The sequence below is a fragment of the Bombina bombina genome, chromosome 3, assembly GCF_027579735.1.
Source record: "Bombina bombina isolate aBomBom1 chromosome 3, aBomBom1.pri, whole genome shotgun sequence".
NCBI classification, from domain to species: Eukaryota; Metazoa; Chordata; class Amphibia; order Anura; family Bombinatoridae; genus Bombina; species Bombina bombina.
The window spans coordinates 1,140,434,384-1,140,458,551 of record NC_069501.1 but is presented as its reverse complement, the minus strand read 5'-3'; the positions used below and the strand labels follow the sequence as shown (position 1 = coordinate 1,140,458,551).

General features: G+C 39.7%; 1 protein-coding gene across 1 annotated transcript in view; it reads right to left on the bottom strand.

Annotated features, from left to right (window-relative positions):
• Positions 1-24,168, bottom strand: part of CRYL1 (crystallin lambda 1) — a 582,977-nt gene that overhangs the window by 217,598 nt on the left and 341,211 nt on the right. The window contains exon 4 of the mRNA XM_053708526.1: positions 717-878. Within this exon, the coding sequence (XP_053564501.1) occupies positions 717-878 (162 nt within the window). The remainder of the gene's footprint in view (positions 1-716; positions 879-24,168) is intronic.

The following is a 24,168-nucleotide window of genomic DNA, read 5'->3' as shown; positions in this document are numbered from 1 at the left end:
CATGCTTCTATTATATTGTATTTACTTAAATAATTAAAATACCAGTCTACATCTTTCAGAATAATTTAGCAATTTTACCATAAAAAATTAGCAACATTTTCCATGTTCCTCTCTCCAGACCCCACTCCACCTCTCATTACCCTCATTCTCTGGCCCTCCTCATGGACTTTCATCATATATCTTGCTCAATCTTTTTTTTTTTTTTTTTTTTTTTTTTACAGCCCCAGGAGTTTCAAATACTCCTTAAAATAATTATTCCAGAGAAAAATGTATCATCTACCATCTAAGCCAAAATTGTTTTGCAACCAGACGTTCAATTAGTCCATACTTCCATGGCACACTGAATCATAAAGCAGCGAATCCCATCTAATCACTACTACCACTAGGTCCTTTTTTTATTGTTGTCTTTATGATATTGCACCATATTTGTATATCTCTTATGTTACCCTGATATAGCACTGAGAAAAGCATTGATGCTTTATAAATAATTAAATAGTAAAATATATATAAAATATTGTTTGACAAATATCCTCCAACCATGTTTATCACCCGTTGATAACATAATTAATATTGATGTAGAATTTAGTTTGGTTGTGAATTTGAGTCCCACACATACAGACATATGTCTGCGCAAGAAAACATAATTAATACATCATTACAATTATGTGGATTATCCACCAATCACATAAAACTCCCATGGAACACAGAAGACTTACAGGATGGGCGACTATGCAGTTCCTGACATGCTTGAGTCCATTAAACATCTTTGATGGTGAAAGGGCAGATGTTGAGCTGCTAATTATTGCTGCGTCACTCACATGTAGATCTAATTCAGCAAAAATCTTCCTTTTTAATTCCAAATTCTCAGGAACACACTCCTAAAATGATACAAAAGCGCAATTATCATTATTATTATTTTACAAGCAGAGTCTAGTCATTTCATGGAAGTCACATGCTGAAAACAATGTTTAAGTTTGCATCATACTGACTACAATCTTTGTATTTATGCGTTATAATATAATAATATTACACATTTTACAAAAATAGGAACATTTTAAATTAAAAGCAAAAGTATTAAACTTTTTAGTTGAAATAATTTTTATTGGTTTTACAAAACAAAATAATAATAGTCAACAAGACAAGTTGTACTGGTGCTATATCACATCACATAATTCGAGCACAGAGCTTACATGTACTGCAGTGCTAATACACATTTGCTGTAATAAACAGTAATTTCACAACACAGTCTCTTAATCGTGCACTCAAACCTTATAACAAACCACTCAGTACCTCCCTTCCCCGCCAAACTACCCCCCCCCCCCATGTGGTGCCAAACAAATCCATTCAGAGGTGAAAATCTACTTGACTATGTGGGTTCTTAACAGAACCGCTATTGCCCCTAGTAGGGTTGTATCGGCCTCATGTAGTCGTACCTTCCTCCCATCTGGACGTCCTCGCCTTCAACGAGTCAACCTTCCTTTTCAAACCCCCTACCCTCTATTTCCCCTCATTCCTAGTATCCAATAGAACCAGACTTTCTGGAACAGTTCAGGATGGCCCTGTGACCAAGCCGCTAATTCTGACATGGTATATGTGTCTGAAATTTTATTCATTACCTCCTGCCATGATGGAGTCCCTTCCTTCCAATGCCTAGCCACACAAATCCTTAAGCATGTACAGAGGATTTTAATGAACTTGTTGATAGCCATATTGAAAGGCCTTACCCTTTCGTGTAGTAATGCTTACGACATTGTTAAAGATACATTCTCATCTAGCAGCTTCCCTAATAGGTCTGATAGTCTCAACCATAATGCCTGGACCCCTGGGCAATCCCACCACATGTGTAGTATTAAACTTTTTAAAGGGATATTAATCTAAAAAATATTTCCTACACAAAGCATAGTTATGTGGAGTAAAATACATCTTCAATGTACTTTAAAGTTTTATAAGGGATAGTAAAATCCATGTAATTAAATTTTGATGTAACATAGAACATATCAGCCAAGTATAAACATTTTAAAAACACAACACCTTGTTTGCTGCAGCTGTTTTCAATAGCTAAACTCTACACATCTCTTGTTTTATTTGGAGGAGACGATCTGGGCTTGAGTCTGCAGACAACAAGGATAGCCCTTATCTATACTATAACTGCGTTTGTAATGTCTGACGCCGTTGGCAGTTGCGCACGCATCCATAAAGGAATGTTGGCAGCGCAAGTGAAGCTACATCCATGTGGATTCCCAAAATGGCAGGGTGGTGAAAGAATCCAGGGTGGTGCCACCCTGCCATTTTCAGAATCCACCGGGATGCAGCGAAGGCAAATGGAGCATTACAAAAACAAAAAAAACACCGCCCGCACCAAGTATAAAAAAAAACAACGAACCTCCCACACAAAGTATTAACACCTAAACCGCAAACCCACACATCGCAAAATAATAAAGTAATTAACCCCTAATCCGCAAATAACCTAACATATTAATCCCTTAAACGTCAACCACCCACATCGCAATAAACCTAATCACCCTATTAACCCCTAAACCGCAAAAAAACCATATTGCAATAAACCTAATTAACCTATTAACCCCTAAACCGCCAAAACCCACAACGCAAATAACAAATTAATATACTAAGCCCCCTAACCTAATATCCCCTAAATTAAACCCAATTACCTAAATTAAATACAAAATTACAATTAAAATAAAAAACCTAACATTACTTTAAAAATAAAAAAACCTAAGTTTAAATTAAACTAAAATTACAAAAAATAAAAAAGTCTAACATTAGAGAAAATAATAAACAAATTATCAAAAATTTAAACCTAATCCCTATGAAAATAACCCCCCCCCCCCAAAAAAAAACAAACAAACCATAATCTAATACTAAACTACCAATAGCCCTTAAAAGGGTTTTTTTGCAGGGAATTACCCTAAGTCTTTTACAGTTACAAAAAATTCTAAGTCCCCCCTAACCCACCAAACCCCCCAAAATAAATAAACCTAACACTAAAAAACCTAAACTACCCATTGCCCGGAAAAGGGCATTTAGCTCTTTTAAGAATTGCCCATCCCTAATCTAAACAAAACAAACCCCCCAAAAATGTAAAAAAAAACCTAAGTCTAATCCCCAGGTTGGTACTCACGGTTCCTGAAGTCCCGTGGAGAAGGTCCTGTTCCAGGTGGTGACGTCTTCCAAGCGGTAACCTCTTATTTTTTGTATTTACAACATATACACTGCCCTCTGGGCAGGCTTACCAACTAGTGTTAGAATAAAGTGAATTGTTTTGCAGTTGTTATCTGTTAAAACCAGTTAGGGAAAGATATGTTGCAGGGTCAGCCTTGGGAACTCAGCAAGGTTAATTTCCAGCTCAGATAATTAGAAAATCCACAATTTTCTGAGCTAAATTAGATGAATAGGCAGTAAAATGAATAATGAAAGTATATTGCAAAGTTATTTTATTATGCATAACTAGGCATTTTATATTAAAATCTGGTGTTTACGGTACCTTTAATTTTACTTGATCTTCCTATAATTTAGTTTTGTCCTGTACCCAGAGAGGCTGGAGTACATTGTGCGAAATACAGAACCTTGACTTGACCGTTACACATGCTGCTAATTAATTGATTGATATATGCAGTAGTTCATTTATATATGTACCTCATTGACCACAGCAAGCTAGATAATACTCTCTAAAGAGACTTTTAAAAAGGGTGTTAGTGGCCATGTCCTTCTCAAGAGCTGCAAAGTTTGTGGCTTTTAAGTGAGACTTTAGCAGTTTGTTAAGAGGGAGTAAATCAGCAATACAAAAATTACTTGCTCTAACAAGCACTATTGTAAACTCTCTAGACCTATTTGTTATCTACCTGGCCAATCAAAGTAAAATAAATGTATAGCTCCGTTGTTGATTATTATTATTGTTTTAAAACATTATTTTTGCAAAAATATTATTTTATTAATACATTTATAAATATCATATCCAGGCCCTAGAGATGAAAATTACTGACTGAATATCAAGTTTGAGGAGCCTCTTTTCTGGGTGAAGCTGGTGATTATAACCTTCAATCAAAGGTCTAAGTTACCACCCATTATTACTGAAAGTATTGATACCAGTAGTTATTGGTACCTTAATCTATTTTAAATTACACCTGACTTTCCTATTTAACTATGGGGTCAATCACAATCCTTTAAAAAAGTTTATCAAATGATTTATTTACAAAAACCATGACAGCCTAAAAGACCATGCAATCTGTTGCCAGCTGTCCTTTATAAAAAACCTGGACAACTTGCAAGTGACTGGTTATTGGTGATAGGAGGGGCCACACAATAGCCCTAATCCAAAGCACTGGACAACCTGCAAGTGACTGGGTATGGGTAATAGGTGATGTCACACAATGGTCCCATTCCAAAGCTCTGGCGAACCTGCAAGTGACTGGGTATGGGTAATAGGTGGGGTCACAAAATGATCCCAATCCAAGGCTCTGGACAACCTGCAAGTGACTGGGTATGGGTAATAGGTGGGGTCACAAAATGATCCCATTTCAAAGCTCTGGACAACCTGCAAGTGACTGGGTACGGGTAATAGGTGATGTCACACAATGGTCCCATTCCAAAGCTCTGAACAATCTGCAATTGACTGGGTATGGGTAATAGGTGGTATCACACAATGGTTCCAATCCAAAGCTCTACTATAGACCCCATCCTTGATCAACCATATATTTGTAATTGTGTCCCTTTATCTGCTAGTAAAATACAAGCAAATGATTTTACCTCATTCACTGCCTGTAATTTCTGATATGACAAATTTTTGGGAGGGTTCTCCTTTTCGTTATCAGAAATGTATCAAATTTTCCCCAGGAAACAATTGGAGAAAGCTAAGCTGGTAGTCTTGAAAGGTTGGGAGGGAAAAGTGGATCAGAGTGTAACATAGAGAGAAGTGAAGGATAGCTTGAAAAAGTGAGAAAGGCCATATCTGCTGCTTTGAGAGAAATGCAGATAAAGACTATACACAAACCCATAGAGATCTGTCAAAACGGTTGGGGACAAAGGTAAATGTGTGCCCTAAATGAGGTTTAAATAACCCTTATATGCTGCACTATTTTTGAGAAAGTCCATTAAACAATTATGGAGCATAATACAATTTTGGATTCAATCCAAACTTAAACTATCACTTAACATCCATGCTAAACAGATACTGTTTTTGCAATGGGAGGGTATACAAATGAAATATAATACAACACTTAGCTTGATCATTTTAATTGCTATGAAATGCATTTAAAAATACTGCTTGCATAGAACAGCCCCCTCATTTATGGAGGCTACTAAGAATCAAATGTTTATTAAAACAATTAGATGTAAGAATGGATGTGCAACACAGGCTGGCCTCCTTCCTCCGCAAGTGGAAAATCTTAATACAAACGTTTGTACTAGAAGTACAAAAATAATTGTTTACTCCTTTCTTACATTCTGAAATATTTTTGGAAGCATCGTTGAGAGGGGAATGGCCTCAATTCTCACTTACCTAATATATGATTTTTTATTTTATTTTTTCATCCATCCTGGGCTCTCTTTTTGAATATTTTCAGATATGTACCCAACAATTCATTAACAAAGGTTACATTTTTAGATCCAAGCACTCTATGTTGACAGTTTATAGTTATTACCAAGTTGTTTCTTTAAATTATATTATATAATCTTATAGAACAGAAAGATTATCTTCATATCTTATCTTTATATAAAAGATGTTCTGAGATGTATGATGTCTATTGTTTATACACTATTCCTAAACACTCTCTCTCTCTACCCTGCACCTCGTCTCAAATACAGTCTCATTACTGCAAATCTGTATCTCACCTCATGTCCCTCTCCCTCTTGCTTTTACTAACTGCTGGTGACATCTCCCCTAATCCTGGTCCCCAACAACTGCCTAACCGTGCACATCCATGTGTACCGTCCCATAGACTCAGAAAACAAAACTCTGCCAACCTTCTCACATTCCTCTTGCATCTAAAGCCACTACCCCTTTCACTTGTGCACTCTGGAACTCTTGCTCTGTTTGCAACAAGCTCACTTCTATAAATTACCTCTTATCTCCTGCTCCCTTAACCTTCTGGCCCTAACAGAAACTTGGCTCTCTCCCCTAGATACAGCATCCACTGCTGCTCTGTCACATGGGGGTCTCCACTTCAGCCACACTCCTAGGTCTGGTAATAGACAAGCAGGTGGTTTAGGTATTTTACTTTCCTCTCGTTGCACCGTTCAACAAATACAACCTATCTCTTCCCTCACATTTTCATCATTCGAAACCCACATGATCCGCTTATTCTCTCCCCTCTCTAAACGTGTTGCAGTCATATACCGACCCCCTGCCTCCTCAACTCAATTTTGAGATTAGTGGCTACCTTATTTCCTTTCCTCAGACACCCCTGCCCTCATTATTGACGACTTCAACATCCCTCTTGACAATCCTACTGCCTCCTCTGCAAAAAAACTTCCTCTTTCGGTTTGTCACAATAGACTGATTCTCCCACTCACAAAGACGGTCAATCCCTTGACATGATCTTTAGCTATTGATGCACTCTCTCAAAATTCACAAACTCCCCTTTTCCTCTTTCTGACCACCATCTCCTCACTTGCAACATATCCTCCCTCCCTACAACTCTCCCTCCTTCTACTCCTCACACCAAACTTCACAGAAGCATTATGCTAATTCCCTCGAACCTCTCCTCACATTCTTCTCCTCCTTTTCCTGCCCTGATCAATCTATCTGCCACAATAATTCCACCCTTACATCCGTCCTTGACTATCTGGCCCCTCTTACCATAGCTCGTAAATTACACACTCATGCTCAGCCCTGGCATACTCCTCTGACACAGTACCTACGCAGATGTTCCCGTACTGCTCAGCAGGACTGGAGAAAATCTCGGAGATCAGCTGATTTTCTTCATTACAAATTCATCTTGAACTCCTACTATTCTGCCCTTAATCTCTATAAGCAACATTACTTTTCTACTCTGATCTCTAATCTATCTTCAAACCCAAAACGTCTGTTCTCCACTTTCAATACTCTTCTCTGCCCACCCCACCTCCTCATACAACTTCTCTGTTAGCTCAAGACTTTGCCACCCACTTCAATAACAAAATTGACTCCATCAGAAACTAAATCAGCTCTCAACTTAATTCCATTCTCTCACCCCCTCAAACACTCACAACGAACCACAACCCACATAGCCATAAACTTAGCTCTTTCCCCCCTGTTACTGAGGAAGAGGTTTCTGCACTTATACTGCGCACTCACCTCACTACCTGTCCCCTTGACCCTATGCCCTCACAGCTACTCCCCTCCCTCTATACCCTTAACCCTATACTCACACACATTTTCAACCTCTCCTTTAGCACCGGTATATTTCCCTCATCTCTGAAACATGCACTGGTCACACCTATCCTCAAAAAACCTTCCCTTGATCCATCCTCCCCATCCAACTACCGCCCTATTTCCCTCCTCCCTCTTGCCTCAAAGCTTCTCGAAAAACTAGTATATGCACGCCTATCCCATTTCCTTACATTAAACTCCCTCCTTGACCCACTGCAATCTGAATTTCGTCCCCATCACTCCACAGAGACAGCAATCGTTAAGGTTACCAATGACCTACTTACAGCAAAATCAAAAGGCCACTTCTCTCTGCTTATCCTCCTTGATCTGTCCGCAGCCTTTGATACTGTTGACCACCCTCTTTTGCTCCAAACCCTCCAATCCTTCGGCATCTGTGACACAGCCCTCTTATGGTTCTCTTCCTACCTGTCAAACCATACCTTTATTGTAGCCTTTTCTGGGGCCTCCTCTGCCCCGTCACCACTTTCTGTTGGGGTACCTCAAGGCTCTGTCCTCAGTCCCCTACTCTTCTCAATCTACACGTCATCATTAGGTTCCCTAATAAAGTCTCACGGTTTCCAATATCATTTGTATGCCGATGACACCCAAATCTACTTCTCTGCACCAGACCTATCTCCTTCCTTGCTAACCTGTGTCACTAACTGTCTTTCTCACATCTCTTCCTGGATGTCCTCTCACTACCTCAAGCTAAATCTCTCACAAACTGAGCTCCTTATCTTCCCCCCTTCTTCCAAAATCTCCACCCCCAATCTCTCTATAACTGTCGACAACTCCATCATTACCCCTACCCCACATGCCCGATGCCTCGGGGTCACATTTGACTCAGATCTTTCTTTCACTCCTCACATTCAGTCCTTGGCTAAAGCCTGCCGCTTCCACCTTAAAAACATCTCTAAAATTAGACATTTTCTTACACAAGACACAACTAAGATTTTAATCCACTCTCTCATCCTTTCCCGCCTCGATTACTGCAACTCTGTTCTCTCTGGTATCCCCAGCTGCCACCTAGCTCTTTTACAATCCATAATGAATGCCTCTGCCAGGCTCATCTTCCTTACATGTCACTCTTCATCTGCTGCACCTCTCTGCCAATCCCTTCATTGGCTTCCTCTTGCCTCTAGGATTAAACACAAAATTCTCACTTTGACATACAAAGCCCTCAACTGCACTTCTCCTCCCTATATATAGACCTTGTCTCTAGATACTCTCCCTCCCGTCCCCTTCGCTCTGCTCATGCCCCTCCTACTCTCCTCCTCTCTTGTTACCTCATCACACTCCCGTTTACAGGACTTCTCCAGACTGGCTCCCATCTTGTGGAACTCTCTGCCTCACTCCACAAGACTCTCCCCTAGTTATGAAAGCTTCAAACGCTCCCTAAAGACTCTACTGTTCAGGGATGCATACAACCTACAATAACCTTTCTTTATACCAGTTCCTCTCCTCCATTGCTATCCCCTGAACCCCCTTAGCATGTATGCCTAAGAGTCCAGCTGTTTGTAGATCACCTTCTTAAGAGCTGACTACAACAGTGCGACTCTTAGCAGGGCCCTCTACCCATTTGATCCCTATTATTGTTTTGTTTTACTCTGCCTTTGTTTAAAGCGCTCCAGAATCTGTTGGCGCTCTAAAAATTACCGATAATAATAATAATAATACATTGTATGTATATTCTACATTAACATGTGCACTTATAGTGTCTGTAGAAGAATGGAAAGGAAAAAGTCTGAAGACCAAAGAATTGTGTTTTCAACTATGAAGTTTATTTGATGTTATTGTAGCATTGTAAATGTACATAAAATTTTATCTTTCCAATAAAAAAGAAATAAAAAGCAGTTATTTGACCCCCTTAACTGTGTGTAGCATACACAACAATATATTGTTGACAGTAAAAACAAAACAGATATTTTACCTCAGTGGCCGTCACTGGCACAAAGAACAGTATAAGCACAGTTTCACCTCTTTCTGGGCCATATTTGTAAAGCACAGGACTGGAGGTTTTTAAAATATCTGCCATACAGGGGACTTTTAAGTGTTCAGTGTTTTTGTACTGATTGATTAAATACTGGTCACCTGGCAACCCTAGGCACAACAGATCAGCAGACTTCCAGGGGAGTGGTGGCAAATTTTGAGTGCCATCTTGGTGAAACACAACCATGCCCATAACAACTATAAGTTTACATCATGTATTTAGTGGGGGTGCATGATCCCTCCATGCTCCCCCCTGTCAAACATGCAAAACTGCATACATTTTATTTTATTACATTATTAGAAAAAAAAAAGAAAAAAAAAACACGGTTACTGAAGTGGATGCTCAAAAACAAACTCAATCAATACAAGAGATTAATGAAAAAAATACAATCAGCTAGATTACAAGTTTTGCATTATGGCTGAAAAAGCCTCATAGCGCTGCTTTTTCACTACCGCTGGTATTACGAGTCTTGCAGGTATTTCTGTACCGCACACTTTTTTGGCCGTAACGCAGAGTAACTACCGCAGCTTTCAAAAAGCCCTTTTTCAATGGAACTTCCTTTGCGCCGGTATTACAAGTTTGCCTGTCCAGCCAAAAAGTGAGCGGTACAGCCCAAACCATCAAGATCCATACCTTAACTGAAAGTCAAAGCTGTAGCATAAAACTCATAACTAAAGTGCTAAAAAGTACACTAACACCCATAAACTACCTATTAACCCCTAAACCGAGGCCCTCCCGCATCACAAACACTAAAATAAATTTATTAACTCCTAATCTGACGCTCCGGACATCGCTACCTCTATAATAAACATATTAACCCCTAAACCGCCATACTCCTGCATCGCAAACACTAGTTAAATATTATTAACCCTAACATCGCCGCAACCTACATTACTGTTATGAACCCCTAATCTGCCGTCCCCAACGTCACCGCCACTATAATAAAGTTATAAACGCCTAAACCTAACCCTAACACCCCCTACTTTAATAAAATTAAAATAAATCTAATTAAAAATTCCTATTATTAACTAAATAATTGCTATTTAAAACTAAATACTTACCTATAAAATAAACCCTAAGCTAGCTACAATATAACTAATAGTTACATTGTAGATATCTTAGGTTTTATTTTTATTTTACAGGCAAGCTTGTATTTATTTTAACTAGGTAGAATAGTTACTAAATAGTTATTAACTATTTAATAACTACCTAGCTAAAATAAATACAAATTTACCTGTAAAATAAAACCTAACCTGTCTTACACTAAAACCTAACATTACACTACAATTAAATAAATTACATTAATTAAATCCAATTAACTAAATAACAAAACAAACACTAAATTACACAAAATAAAAAAGGAATTATCAAATATTTAAACTAATTACACCTAATCTAATAGCCCTATCAAAATAAAAATCTCCCCCAAAATAAAATAAAAAAACCTAGCCTAAACTAAACTACCAATAGCCCTTAAAAGGGCCTTTTGGGGGGCATTGCCCCAAATAAATCAGCTCTTTTACCTGTAAAAATAAATACAAACAACCCCCCAACAGTAAAACCCACCACCCACACAAACCCCCCAAATAAAATCATAACTAAAAAACCTAAGCTCCCCATTGCCCTGAAAAGGGAATTTGAATGGGCATTTAGCTTGTTTTCCGCCCAAACCCTAATCTTAAAATAAAACCCACCCAATAAACCCTTAAAAAAACCTAACACTAACCCCCGAAGATTCACTTACAGTTTTTGAAGACCCGACATCCATCCTCAAAGAAGCCGACAGAAGTCCTCAACGAAGTGGCAGAAGTTTTAATCCAAGCGGGCCGAAGTCTTCATCCAAGCCGGCAGAAGTCTTCATCCAGACGGCATCTTCTATCTTCATCGATCCGGCGCGGAGCGGGTCCATCTTCAAGACATCCGGTGTCGAGCATCCTCTGCTTACGACCGCTCTTCTGGAATGAAGGTTCCTTTAAGTGACGTAATCCAAGATGGCGTCCCTTGAATTCCGATTGGCTGATAGAATTCTATCAGCCAATCGGAATTAAAGGTGAAAAAATCCTATTGGCTAATGCAATCAGCCAATAGGATTGAGCTTGCATTCTATTGGCTGATTGGAACAGCCAATAGAATGCAAGCTCAATCCTAATGGCTGATTGCATCAGCCAATAGGATTTTTTCACCTTTAATTCCGATTAGCTGATAGAATTCTATCAGCCAATCGGAATTCAAGGGACGCCATCTTGGATGATGTCACTTAAAGGAACTTTCATTCTAGAAGAGCTGTCGTAAGAAGAGGATGCTCCGCGCCGGATGTCTTGAAGATGGAGCAGCTCTGTGCCGGATGGATGAAGATAGAAGATGCCGTCTGGATGAAGACTTCTGCCGGCTTGGATGAAGACTTCTGACGGCTTCACTGAGGACTTCTGCTGCTTCGTTGAGGATGGATGTGGGGTCTTCAAAAACTGTAAGTGGATCTTCAGGGGTTAGTGTCAGATTTTTTTAAGGGTTTATTGGGTGGGTTTTATTTTTAGATTAGGGTTTGGGTGGAAAAAGAGCTAAATGCCCTTTTAAGGGCAATGCCCATACAAATGCCCTTTTCAGGGCAATGGGGAGCTTAGGTTTTTTAGATAGGATTTTATTTGGGGGGTTAGTTGTGTGGGTGGTGGGTTTTACTGTTGGGGGGGTGTTTGTATTTTTTTTTACAGGTAAAAGCCGATTTCTTTGGGGCAATGCCCCGCAAAAGGCCCTTTTAAGGGCTATTGGCAGTTTAGTTTAGGCTAGGGTTTTTTTTTTTGGGGGGGGGGGCTTTTTTATTTTGATAGGGCTATTATATTAGGTGTAATTAGTTTAAATATCTGATCATTTATTTTTTATTTTTTACAATTTAGTGTTTGTTTTTTTTGTAATTTAGTTAATTGTATTTAATTAATGTAATTTTTTTTTTTTTTTTTCAAACAAGCTTTATTAGTAGTATTTTGTCACCAATACAGTAGTAAGAAACATTGTTGTACAATACAATTCTTTGAACAAGTGGAGGGTTGGAACATACAGAAGCAAACAAACTCAGTCTGCCCATTAGTGTCATAAGTCAATAGATAAACAGAGAGTAGGGGCAGAATGAATTTCCACCCGACGAGTAGGTTGGATGTTCTCACTCCAAAATAATAAATGTCTGTATTAGTCCTTAGATCAGAACGTTTTGACAAAGCTTGATAATTTTACATTTTTAATAGATTTAGAATATAAATCAGTTTCGTGATAGTCAAGTCGGAAATGAACTTATGAAGAAAGTAATAAGCTCAGAAAAGATCAGAAAATAAAAACGAAGAGAAAAAAAAAAAAAAAAAAAAGGTGGGAAGGGGGAGTCATCCTGGGAAAAGGGGAGAGGGGAGTGTATTTACTAATCAGTTTCACGGGGGGTAGGCGTGTGTGAAGTGAGTGTTGACCTGCGTATTAATGGCCATTAAGGTGCTGTGCCATTCCAAATGGCTAACATCGTCTCATGTGTTGCGGGTTTTTTAATTTTCATATAATGTAGTTTCTCCAAATTCAACAGATCTTCCACCGCGGCTTGCCATTCATCAAGGGTTGGAACCCGTGAGGACTTCCACCCCCGAGGAATAAGCCTTTTGGCTCCAGTCAGCATAATCAGCATAAGTGCCCTAGTAGTGTCATCCCTGACCTTGGGCAGGCGTAGAAGTAGCAAAGTCTCAGGTGTATTAGGAATAGAAATCTGTAGCCTACTTGACATGTCCCCGAACACAGCCAGCCAGTAGCCCTAATTAATGTAATTTATTTAATTGTAGTGTAAGGTTAGGTGTTAGTGTAAGACAGGTTAGGTTTTATTTTACAGGTAAATTTGTATTTATTTTAACGAGGTAGTTAGTAAATAGTTAATAACTATTTACTAACTAGTCTACCTAGTTAAAATAAATACAAACTTACCAGTGAAATAAAAATAAAACCTAAGATAGCTACAATGTAACTATTAGTTATAGTGTAGCTAGCTTAGAGTTTATTTTACAGGTAAGTATTTAGTTTTAAATTGGAATTATTTAGTTAATGATAGTAATTTTTAATTAGATTTATTTTAATTACATTAAAGTTAGTGGGTGTTAGGGTTAGACTTAGGGTTAGGGGTTAATAACTTGAGTCTAGTGGCGGCGACATTTGGGTGGAAGATTAGGGGGTTAATAAATGTAGGTAGGTGGCGGTGATGTTGGGGCGGCAGATTAGGGGTTAATAAGTGTAATGTAGGTGGCGGCAACATTGGGGACGGCAGATTAGGGGTTAATAAGTGTAGGTTGGTGGCGGCGACATTGGGGGCGGCAGATTAGGGGTTAATAAGTGTAATGTAGGTGGCGGCGATGTCGGGGGCGGCAGATTAGGGATTAATAAGTGTAATTCAGGTGTCAGCGATGTCAGGGGTGGCAGATTAGGGGTGTTTAGACTCGGGGTTTATGTTAGGGTGTTAGCTGTAGACATAAATTTAGTTTCCCCATAGGAATCAATGGGGCTGCGTTACGGAGCTTTACGCTCCTTTATTGCAGGTGTTAGGCTTTTTTTCAGCCGTCTCTCCTCATTGATGTCTATGGGGAAATCGTGCACGAGCACGTAAAACCAGCTCACCGCAGCGCTGGTATTGGAGTGCGGTATGGAGCTCAATTTTGCTTTACGCTGCAATATTGCCCGCTAACGCCGGGTTTTTGTAAACCTGTAATACCAGCGCTGTAGGGAGGTGAGCGGTGACAATAACTGAAATTCTGCTTGATACCCTAATGATTTTATTCTTATAGACAAAAAATGGTCAGGCACTGTACATATTGGTATTTGCTTCTCCTGCAGGCTCACCACTTCTGCCCTGCCCAGTAATGGGGGACTCTCTCAGAAGGCTGCACAAGCTATATAAGGAGAACGCCTGCATCTCCTCACCTGGGTTTTCTCTCTGCTACCCTGCTGATAGTGTCCACTTATTTTCATCTTGATGCTACATAAAGTGCCTGATAGAAGTTTTAGTCTTAACTTGTGTCTATATACCTCAATTGTTTCAAGCTATTTGCAGGACTTTTTTCTGCTCCTTCAGAGTATTGTATTTTACATGCAATTGACAACTTGTAATTTACAGTGGCGTCACTGGGGGGGGCGGGGGGGGGCGGGCCGCACCCGGGTGACACCCACCAGGGGGTGACACCAAAAAAAAAAAAAAAAAAAATATTTTTTTTTTTTTTTTTTTTTAAATTTTATTGAAATTCAAAGAAATATAATGTTGAGATGCATAGATTTTTTTTTATTAGAGGGGCTGGCATTTGTGAACATTGGTGGGACTGGGGAAGATGTAGACACACAATTTTTTTGCCCCTTGAGCCAGTGCTGCAATTTCAACAAAGTTTTCCCGGCTGCTTTTGCTTGTTTGTACTTTGCTTCTCCCCTGCCCAATTTCGCTATGAATGTTGTGGGCATGCCGTGGGGCTTGCAAAGTTGCGCTGCTAGCCTAAACCTGCCTGCCTATCTGTGCTCACTGCTCAGTGACATGTGGAGCAGTGGGGTCACTCACTGCTGTGCTGTCTCTCTAAACGGGAACTGGCAAATCATGAGGGGATGCCTGGCACCTGACCGCATGACTGTTTGACACTGTCTTTAAAGTGAAGAAGCCACGTATGATGCCCACCAGACCATTACGGTTACGGTACACTAAGTGCACACTGAACAGGTAGGAGGGCGGGCGGGGGTCTGGGGGTGGGCAGAGTGCAGAGGTGATTGGCCATAAGAAGCGGTAGGCACGCGGCCCGGGGCTGTGCACTGACAGACTTGGAACAGAGTCAGAGAGCAGAATTTTCATAGTTCTGTTTATCTTTCATTTGATGTTCTGCTGAGCCAGGGAGCAGCTCTAGGCATGCGCTTTATAATTAATGCAGTGCAGTTTACATATTTTGTATGTGTGTGTCTGAGTTTTTGTGTGTGTGTGTGTGTGTCTCAGTGTTTTTGTGTGTGTGTTTTTGTGTGTGTGTCTGAGTGTGTTTCCGAGTGTTTGTGTGTGCATCTGAGTATGTTTTAAGTGTGTCTGAGTGTTTGTATGTGTGTTTGCCTGTGTTTTTGTGTGTGTCTGCTTTCTGGGGGGGGGGGGTGACACCATAACTTACCGCACCGGGTGACACCAACCCTAGTGACGCCACTGGTAATTTAACAGTTTTGTAAGTACCAAGTTCAAGATGTTCTCAGACATCACCAAAGAAATGTATCTGTTTTCATGACCAACAGGATTGCTGTCTGAGTACAATTTATGCTCTGTACGTCCAACTCAGACTTTTTCTAAGGCTAGACCCCAGACAATGTTAAATATTTTTAATAAATCTCCCCAAATTGGCTAAAAAAACAGAACAATTTGCCTACCAAAAATGTTCTTATTCTTTAGCCAACTCAGTGGTGTATATATATATATATATATATATATATATAGGGGCCGATTTACTAAATTGCGGACGGACATGTCCGCCGCACATCGATAAATGCCGACAGCATACGCTGTCGGCATTTATCATTGCACAAGCAGTTCTTGTGAAATGCTTGTGCAATGCTGCCCCTGGCAGACTCGCGGCCAATTGGCCACTAGCAGGGGGTGCCAATCAGCACGATCATATAGGATCGGGAGGATTGAAGACCACTGCCTCAGAGGCAGGAGATCAGTTATGGAGCAGCGGTCTTTAGACCGCTGCTTCATAACTGCTGTTTTGGACTCATTGTCTTATTCTTTCATGATTTCCTCTATCATTATGGCTTCCATTTCTTCTGGAAATTTCTGTGCTGCTACTTCAATCTTTTCAAGATATATTTTTTTTTAAACTATAATAGTTTTAATATATTAAAATAGTAATAGTTTTAATATATTAAAAGTTTTTTTTTTTTCTTGCGTCAACATTGCTGCAAATTCTCTGTACACAAAAAAAACAACATACATTTACTTGTCTTCCTATTGAAATATCTGGGGAGTTGTTTTAGGATTCAAACAAAGTGAAATATATCTTTTTTTATAAGGATATATTCTATTTTTCAGAGGCACCAGATTATTATTATTATTGAAGATTATATATTTTTTTTATACTCTTATCAGAATGTCCAATTCTCATTCAATGGACGGTCTTATTAAATCATTGCAGTCCACTATTAACCAGAGTTTGCTCTAGTTAAGTGTAAACAGTTTCTTTCAGAATGCTCTTTACATCATCAAAGGTTTTAGTTTCTGTACAAAGCCATAAAAGAAGGGCAAAGAATAGCGGCATTGTGAGAGCAAATACTGAAATGCTATGCCCTGCCATTCGGATCATATGATAACCAAAAGGTAAGAAATCTGAAGGTTGGAAGAAACTCAACCTCGCACTGACATAAAACGGATGAATGGACAGACTATTTGCTCAGAAGCTAGTTCATACTGGTATAATTGTAGTCTGCTTTGGACCTCTCCAATAAAGTGTCTGTGAAACATAGAAACCTTCCCCAATTAAAGGGCAAAGTATCCCCCAGAGAACACTGAACTTTTTCCAGTGAACGCAGTGACATGCTGGTTGAGTTTGGAAAGAAGTAAACAAACCTGCAACTATTCTCTGTGTCCTGGGAAAGCAGGTTAAATAATATACGGCTAAAAATACAGTATAAAACGATTTCATGAAATTAGATGCTCCATTAACAACTTGAAATACAGGATAGTAATGCTCTTGCTTGCAATCCTGAATTTCTTTCTCTAAATTTTGTTAACTACTTAGGATTGTGTTTCCATTTGGAAAAACAAACTGTGTGAAATGTTTAGGACATTGGGAATAAAAGACAATATAGGTATGTTTGCTATGCAATGAGAACCGTTTACTTAGACTTAAGCCTCTGCTTGTTATTATGGGGAATGGATAGCGAACCATGCAGGGAGTAAGATAGCAATCTCTGTGACCTTCCACAGTTTATCATTATCTCATCACAGGAGTACATTCTCCTCCATCCAAACAATCCCTACACAATGTACCAACTAATAGGTAATAAAAAACATACAGATTCTCTCTATACCCACACAAATGTATATATATATGATCCGATTATAAAAACACATTGTCCTTCACAAAGGGACAGTTAAAGGGGTCACTAAACCTCCTGAGATTGTTACAATTTAGTTTATTTAGAACTGTCCCTAATTGGTCTCAGCAGGGGTGATCAGATAAGAGAAGGCTTTTTAACAATTTGCGGTGCTTTATAAAACCAAAAACTTTAGGCTTATTTCATCAATATTTAAACAAATAATATATTATAAAACATGCAACTACATATTATTCTTCGGGTAATCTTTGCTCTGAATAGATCATTATTTCTAGCATTGTTTTTAGTGTTTAGTGTCCATTTAAGATAATAAAGCCCATTGCATAAAAGAGTAATCTTTTTATTATTATTATTATTATTATAATTTATTTGTATAGCGCCGCAAAATCCCGTAAAGTTGGGTACAATGATAGGGGTATGCAATGACAAGGATTTGTGATAAAATACAAATCATTACAAAACTAAACAAATCTAGTACAGGAGGAAGAAGGCCCTGCTCTGGAGATCTCACAGTCAACAGGTTTAGGGTGCAGAGACATAAGGTTTTGGGGTAGCTTGTCACATGCACCTTAATGCATATTAGAGATGTACATTCGGATCCTTCGCGAGGATCCGAATGCGGAAGTAAGAAGCCGCTTGTTACCTTTGAACATTTTCATAGCCAGATTGATTCCTGTAAAAGATGCCACTCTAAGATCTGTGCAAATCTTTTACAGGAATCAATCTGGCTATGATAATGTCCGAAGGGAGCGAGCGGCTTCTTACTTCCGCATTCCGATCATCACAAAGGATCTGAATGCACATACCTAATGCATATCAGAGTTTACAATACGCCTGTTAATATATATACATTTTGTTTTTATTTATTTTTTAATCATTTTTTATTGAGGTTCTTAGAAAATACATCATTGAGCAAGCATTGTACAGGAATAAAGAAAAACATATTCACCAATATTATGACATAGCAACATATTACATATACATGTTAATTTCACATGTAGCTAATTGTTATCGGAAAAGGCAATAAAAGAAATAACAGTAACTGTACTAAGCATTTTAAATTGGAACCTCTTTTTAGACGTTATTTATCCCTCTCATACTGCAAAGGGTCACTCATGGACCCAGATGAACTAAAGTTACATTTAGAGGGAGTTTAATTATACAAACGGTCTCTCGTGGACCTTTAAACTATTCAAATATATTTAAGGAATATGACAAGTAGTGTACTGATATTTTTGAACTTTGGAAATAAGATATAAAATAATAAAATAGTTGGTAATATAACAAACTTCCAAAGATTTAGTACCTCCTCTGAAATATTGAAGGCACTTCTGTACTCTTCAATCTCTGTCTAAACCACAGTAGTTGTAGGATGTTTGGGAGTATAGTGTCACTCTTAGTTTTTGAGTAGAGGTTTGTAAGACTGTATATTAGCAAAGTAATGAATTTAAACTAGGGGAGAAGTGCTTCTGATAATATATGGATTATTATACCTAAAAGCCCCTCATGGGAACCCTAGCCCATTATTATAATGATGGCTACTTTTAATTATATTTATATCCTTACTACTATAGTTAAGGTAGGGTAGAGGAAACACCCTCAATAATACAGGGACATGACCTTAATAGCATATGGAGGGAGGATTCAGCCAGCTGTTAACCTAGAGGTGTACTTCTCTTAGTTATACTCTCTTAATACTATGAGTAGGCAGAACCACCCAATGAACCTCTTATGGTATAAAAATATGAACAGTTAAATGTATATGGCTCATACTAGGGTGAATTTATCTTCACACACAGGAGAAATATAATAAAACTACCTCTAAATAAGAACCCAGATATCAAATAGAATAGAGAGTTATATAGCAGTCATATGAAAAAGAACAGTGGCTCAATGACATTTATAGTGACTAAAGCAGGAAAAAAAATACTTATGCTGATATCAAAGTGTTAAGCTGTTACTAAAGGCATCTTATATGTATGCAAAAGTAATAAATGCTGAATAGATGACATTGAGGAATGGGCATCTAGATAAACAGGATCTTCTAACAGACAAAATATTTGTAACAAAAAAAAAATTACAATAAGGCTACAGTCTGGTTATCATATGAGTGGAGACTATCTTCACACGGTCTAATTAGAGCTGCATATTCCTATACAAGTATGTCAGACTTTAGGGTCATCAATTTTACATGCAAAGCAAGTGTGATATAATAATATAGTCCTTTTATATGGGTATAAGAGCATAATCCATAGTAATATTACCCAATCCCAGTTCGAATGTCAATGAGCACACATCTGATATAGTAAGAATGATGGCTTGGGTTTTGGAGAAGAAGATGCCATTGAGTGCGTACTCCTAACCATACTAGGCCCACCAGGGGTGAGGAGCATAAATTAATTTTGGTTCCCAGGATCGCACTTGACCGAGCCTACGAGAACACAGAGGAGAATTTGAATTTACTGGTCACCTCTAGATCACAGTATTGGTCATCTTTTGTCTCGGCTGGTTGGCCGCACCCACCCAAGCTAGTAGTGTAGGGTAACCAGACGTCCCTGATTTTAGGGGACAGTCCCCGAATTAAGGAGACTGTCCCCGGAAAAATTATGTCCCCGGACAAATTATGTCCCGGAAATGTCCCCGGGAAGAAGGTCGTTCGTGGGAAGTTCATAGATGTATCTGTTTTAGACAATGATTAGTTGCGTAGAGCTACAGTAGCAGTTCCGCTTCCCTTGGATACTTCACCGCTGGCGCTCACAGTGCAGCTGAAGCTAAAAGCTTCTGACCCCTCTCTATATAGATTGTGAAGTGCTGCATGGGGTTTGCCAGCCCCGCTTGGCAAATGCTCAAAGGTGCAAAGTAAGTTCTCATTGGTTGTTAGTGTTTAGTTACTTGCGGAAGCATGCTATATATGTACAGACGCAATGGAATCATGAGGCTAAGCCGTTGTTAGATAGGTCTAGTATGTTAAATTGTAATGTTTAGAAGTACGTAATCTTTCTAAGATTTTGATTGGTCAAAAACTACAAAGTAGGGGTATCTTCTTACTAGTGGCCTTTCGTGAGGCATTATTACTAAAGCGTGTATAAGAGATGTGTATCTTTGGCTTTGAGTAACACATGCGTTTTAAAAACCGAAAGGGTACTGGGTTGCTTGTAGGGGTATGTTATAGTATACGCTTGACATTTTTACTTGTGTTTTTTTGGAAAAAAAGGAATTCTAGTTCTCTATCAAAGAATAAGATTATCAAGAAATATGGAGGTATTTGAGCTGGTCCTATACAGGCCTGGAATCCTCAACCTTGATTAATGGATAATGCTGCTTGGACGTGTTGTAGAAGATAGGGAAGCAATTTGGGAAACTCCCCAGCTTTCTAAAATTTACTAGGCTTTACTAGGTTTTTTTTTGAGGGGAACAAATCAGGGATTAAACACATACGCGGGATTTGACCTGGCCGGTTAGTTTTGCAAGTGATGATTGTAGGGTCAAAAACAGAATTTATGTTTACCTGATAAATTACTTTCTCCAACGGTGTGTCCGGTCCACGGCGTCATCCTTACTTGTGGGATATTCTCTTCCCCAACAGGAAATGGCAAAGAGCCCAGCAAAGCTGGTCACATGATCCCTCCTAGGCTCCGCCTTCCCCAGTCATTCGACCGACGTAAAGGAGGAATATTTGCATAGGAGAAATCATATGATACCGTGGTGACTGTAGTTAAAGAAAATAAATTATCAGACCTGATTAAAAAACCAGGGCGGGCCGTGGACCGGACACACCGTTGGAGAAAGTAATTTATCAGGTAAACATAAATTCTGTTTTCTCCAACATAGGTGTGTCTGGTCCACGGCGTCATCCTTACTTGTGGGAACTAATACCAAAGCTTTAGGACACGGATGAAGGGAGGGAGCAAATCAGGTCACCTAGATGGAAGGCACCACGGCTTGCAAAACCTTTCTCCCAAAAATAGCCTCAGAAGAAGCAAAAGTATCAAATTTGTAAAATTTAGTAAAAGTGTGCAGTGAAGACCAAGTCGCTGCCTTACATATCTGATCAACAGAAGCCTCGTTCTTGAAGGCCCATGTGGAAGCCACAGCCCTAGTGGAATGAGCTGTGATTCTTTCAGGAGGCTGCCGTCCGGCAGTCTCGTAAGCCAATCTGATGATGCTTTTAAGCCAAAAAGAGAGAGAGGTAGAAGTTGCTTTTTGACCTCTCCTTTTACCGGAATAAACAACAAACAAGGAAGATGTTTGTCTAAAATCCTTTGTAGCATCTAAATAGAATTTTAGAGCACGAACTACGTCCAAATTGTGCAACAAACGTTCCTTCTTTGAAACTGGATTCGGACACAAAGAAGGCACGACTATCTCCTGGTTAATGTTTTTGTTAGAAACAACTTTCGGAAGAAAACCAGGTTTAGTACGCAAAACCACCTTATCTGCATGGAACACCAGATAAGGAGGAGAACACTGCAGAGCAGATAATTCTGAAACTCTTCTAGCAGAAGAAATTGCAACCAAAAACAAAACTTTCCAAGATAATAACTTAATATCAACGGAATGTAAGGGTTCAAACGGAACCCCCTGAAGAACTGAAAGAACTAAATTGAGACTCCAAGGAGGAGTCAAAGGTTTGTAAACAGGCTTGATTCTAACCAGAGCCTGAACAAAGGCTTGAACATCTGGCACAGCTGCCAGCTTTTTATGAAGTAACACAGACAAGGCAGAAATCTGTCCCTTCAAGGAACTTGCAGATAATCCTTTCTCCAAACCTTCTTGAAGAAAGGATAGAATCTTAGGAATTTTTATCTTGTCCCAAGGGAATCCTTTAGATTCACACCAACAGATATATTTTTTCCATATTTTGTGGTAGATTTTTCTAGTTACAGGCTTTCTGGCCTGAACAAGAGTATCAATGACAGAATCTGAGAACCCTCGCTTTGATAAGATCAAGCGTTCAATCTCCAAGCAGTCAGTTGGAGTGAGACCAGATTCGGATGTTCGAACGGACCTTGAACAAGAAGGTCCCGTCTCAAAGGTAGCTTCCATGGTGGAGCCGATGACATATTCACCAGGTCTGCATACCAAGTCCTGCGTGGCCACGCAGGAGCTATCAAGATCACCGATGCCCTCTCCTGATTGATCCTGGCTACCAGCCTGGGGATGAGAGGAAACGGCGGGAATACATAAGCTAGTTTGAAGGTCCAAGGTGCTACTAGTGCATCTACTAGAGTCGCCTTGGGATCCCTGGATCTGGACCCGTAGCAAGGAACCTTGAAGTTCTGACGAGAGGCCATCAGATCCATGTCTGGAATGCCCCACAACTGAGTAATTTGGGCAAAGATTTCCGGATGGAGTTCCCACTCCCCCGGATGAAATGTCTGACGACTCAGAAAATCCGCTTCCCAATTTTCCACTCCTGGGATGTGGATTGCAGACAAGTGGCAGGAGTGAGTCTCCGCCCATTGAATGATTTTGGTCACTTCTTCCATCGCCAGGGAACTCCTTGTTCCCCCCTGATGGTTGATGTACGCAACAGTCGTCATGTTGTCTGATTGAAACCGTATGAATTTGGCCTTTGCTAGCTGAGGCCAAGCCTTGAGAGCATTGAATATCGCTCTCAGTTCCAGAATATTTATCGGGAGAAGAGATTCTTCCCGAGACCAAAGACCCTGAGCTTTCAGGGGTCCCCAGACCGCGCCCCAGCCCACCAGACTGGCGTCGGTCGTGACAATGACCCACTCTGGTCTGCGGAAGCTCATCCCCTGTGACAGGTTGTCCAGGGACAGCCACCAACGGAGTGAATCTCTGGTCCTCTGATCTACTTGTATCGTCGGAGACAAGTCTGTATAATCCCCATTCCACTGACTGAGCATGCACAGTTGTAATGGTCTTAGATGAATTCGCGCAAAAGGAACTATGTCCATTGCCGCTACCATCAAACCTATTACTTCCATGCACTGCGCTATGGAAGGAAGAGGAACAGAATGAAGTATTTGACAAGAGTTTAGAAGTTTTGATTTTCTGGCCTCTGTCAGAAAAATCCTCATTTCTAAGGAGTCTATTATTGTTCCCAAGAAGGGAACCCTTGTTGACGGAGATAGAGAACTTTTTTCTACGTTCACTTTCCACCCGTGAGATCTGAGAAAGGCCAGGACAATGTCCGTGTGAGCCTTTGCTTGTGGAAGGGACGACGCTTGAATCAGAATGTCGTCCAAGTAAGGTACTACTGCAATGCCCCTTGGTCTTAGCACCGCTAGAAGGGACCCTAGCACCTTTGTGAAAATTCTTGGAGCAGTGGCTAATCCGAACGGAAGTGCCACAAACTGGTAATGCTTGTCCAGAAATGCGAACCTTAGGAACCGATGATGTTCCTTGTGGATAGGAATATGTAGATACGCATCCTTTAAATCCACCGTGGTCATGAATTGACCTTCCTGGATGGAAGGAAGAATTGTTCGAATGGTTTCCATTTTGAACGATGGAACCTTGAGAAACTTGTTTAGGATCTTGAGATCTAAGATTGGTCTGAATGTTCCCTCTTTTTTGGGAACTACGAACAGATTGGAGTAGAACCCCATCCCTTGTTCTCCTAATGGAACAGGATGAATCACTCCCATTTTTAACAGGTCTTCTACACAATGTAAGAATGCCTGTTTTTTTATGTGGTCTGAAGACAATTGAGACCTGTGGAACCTCCCCCTCGGGGGAAGCCCCTTGAATTCCAGAAGATAAC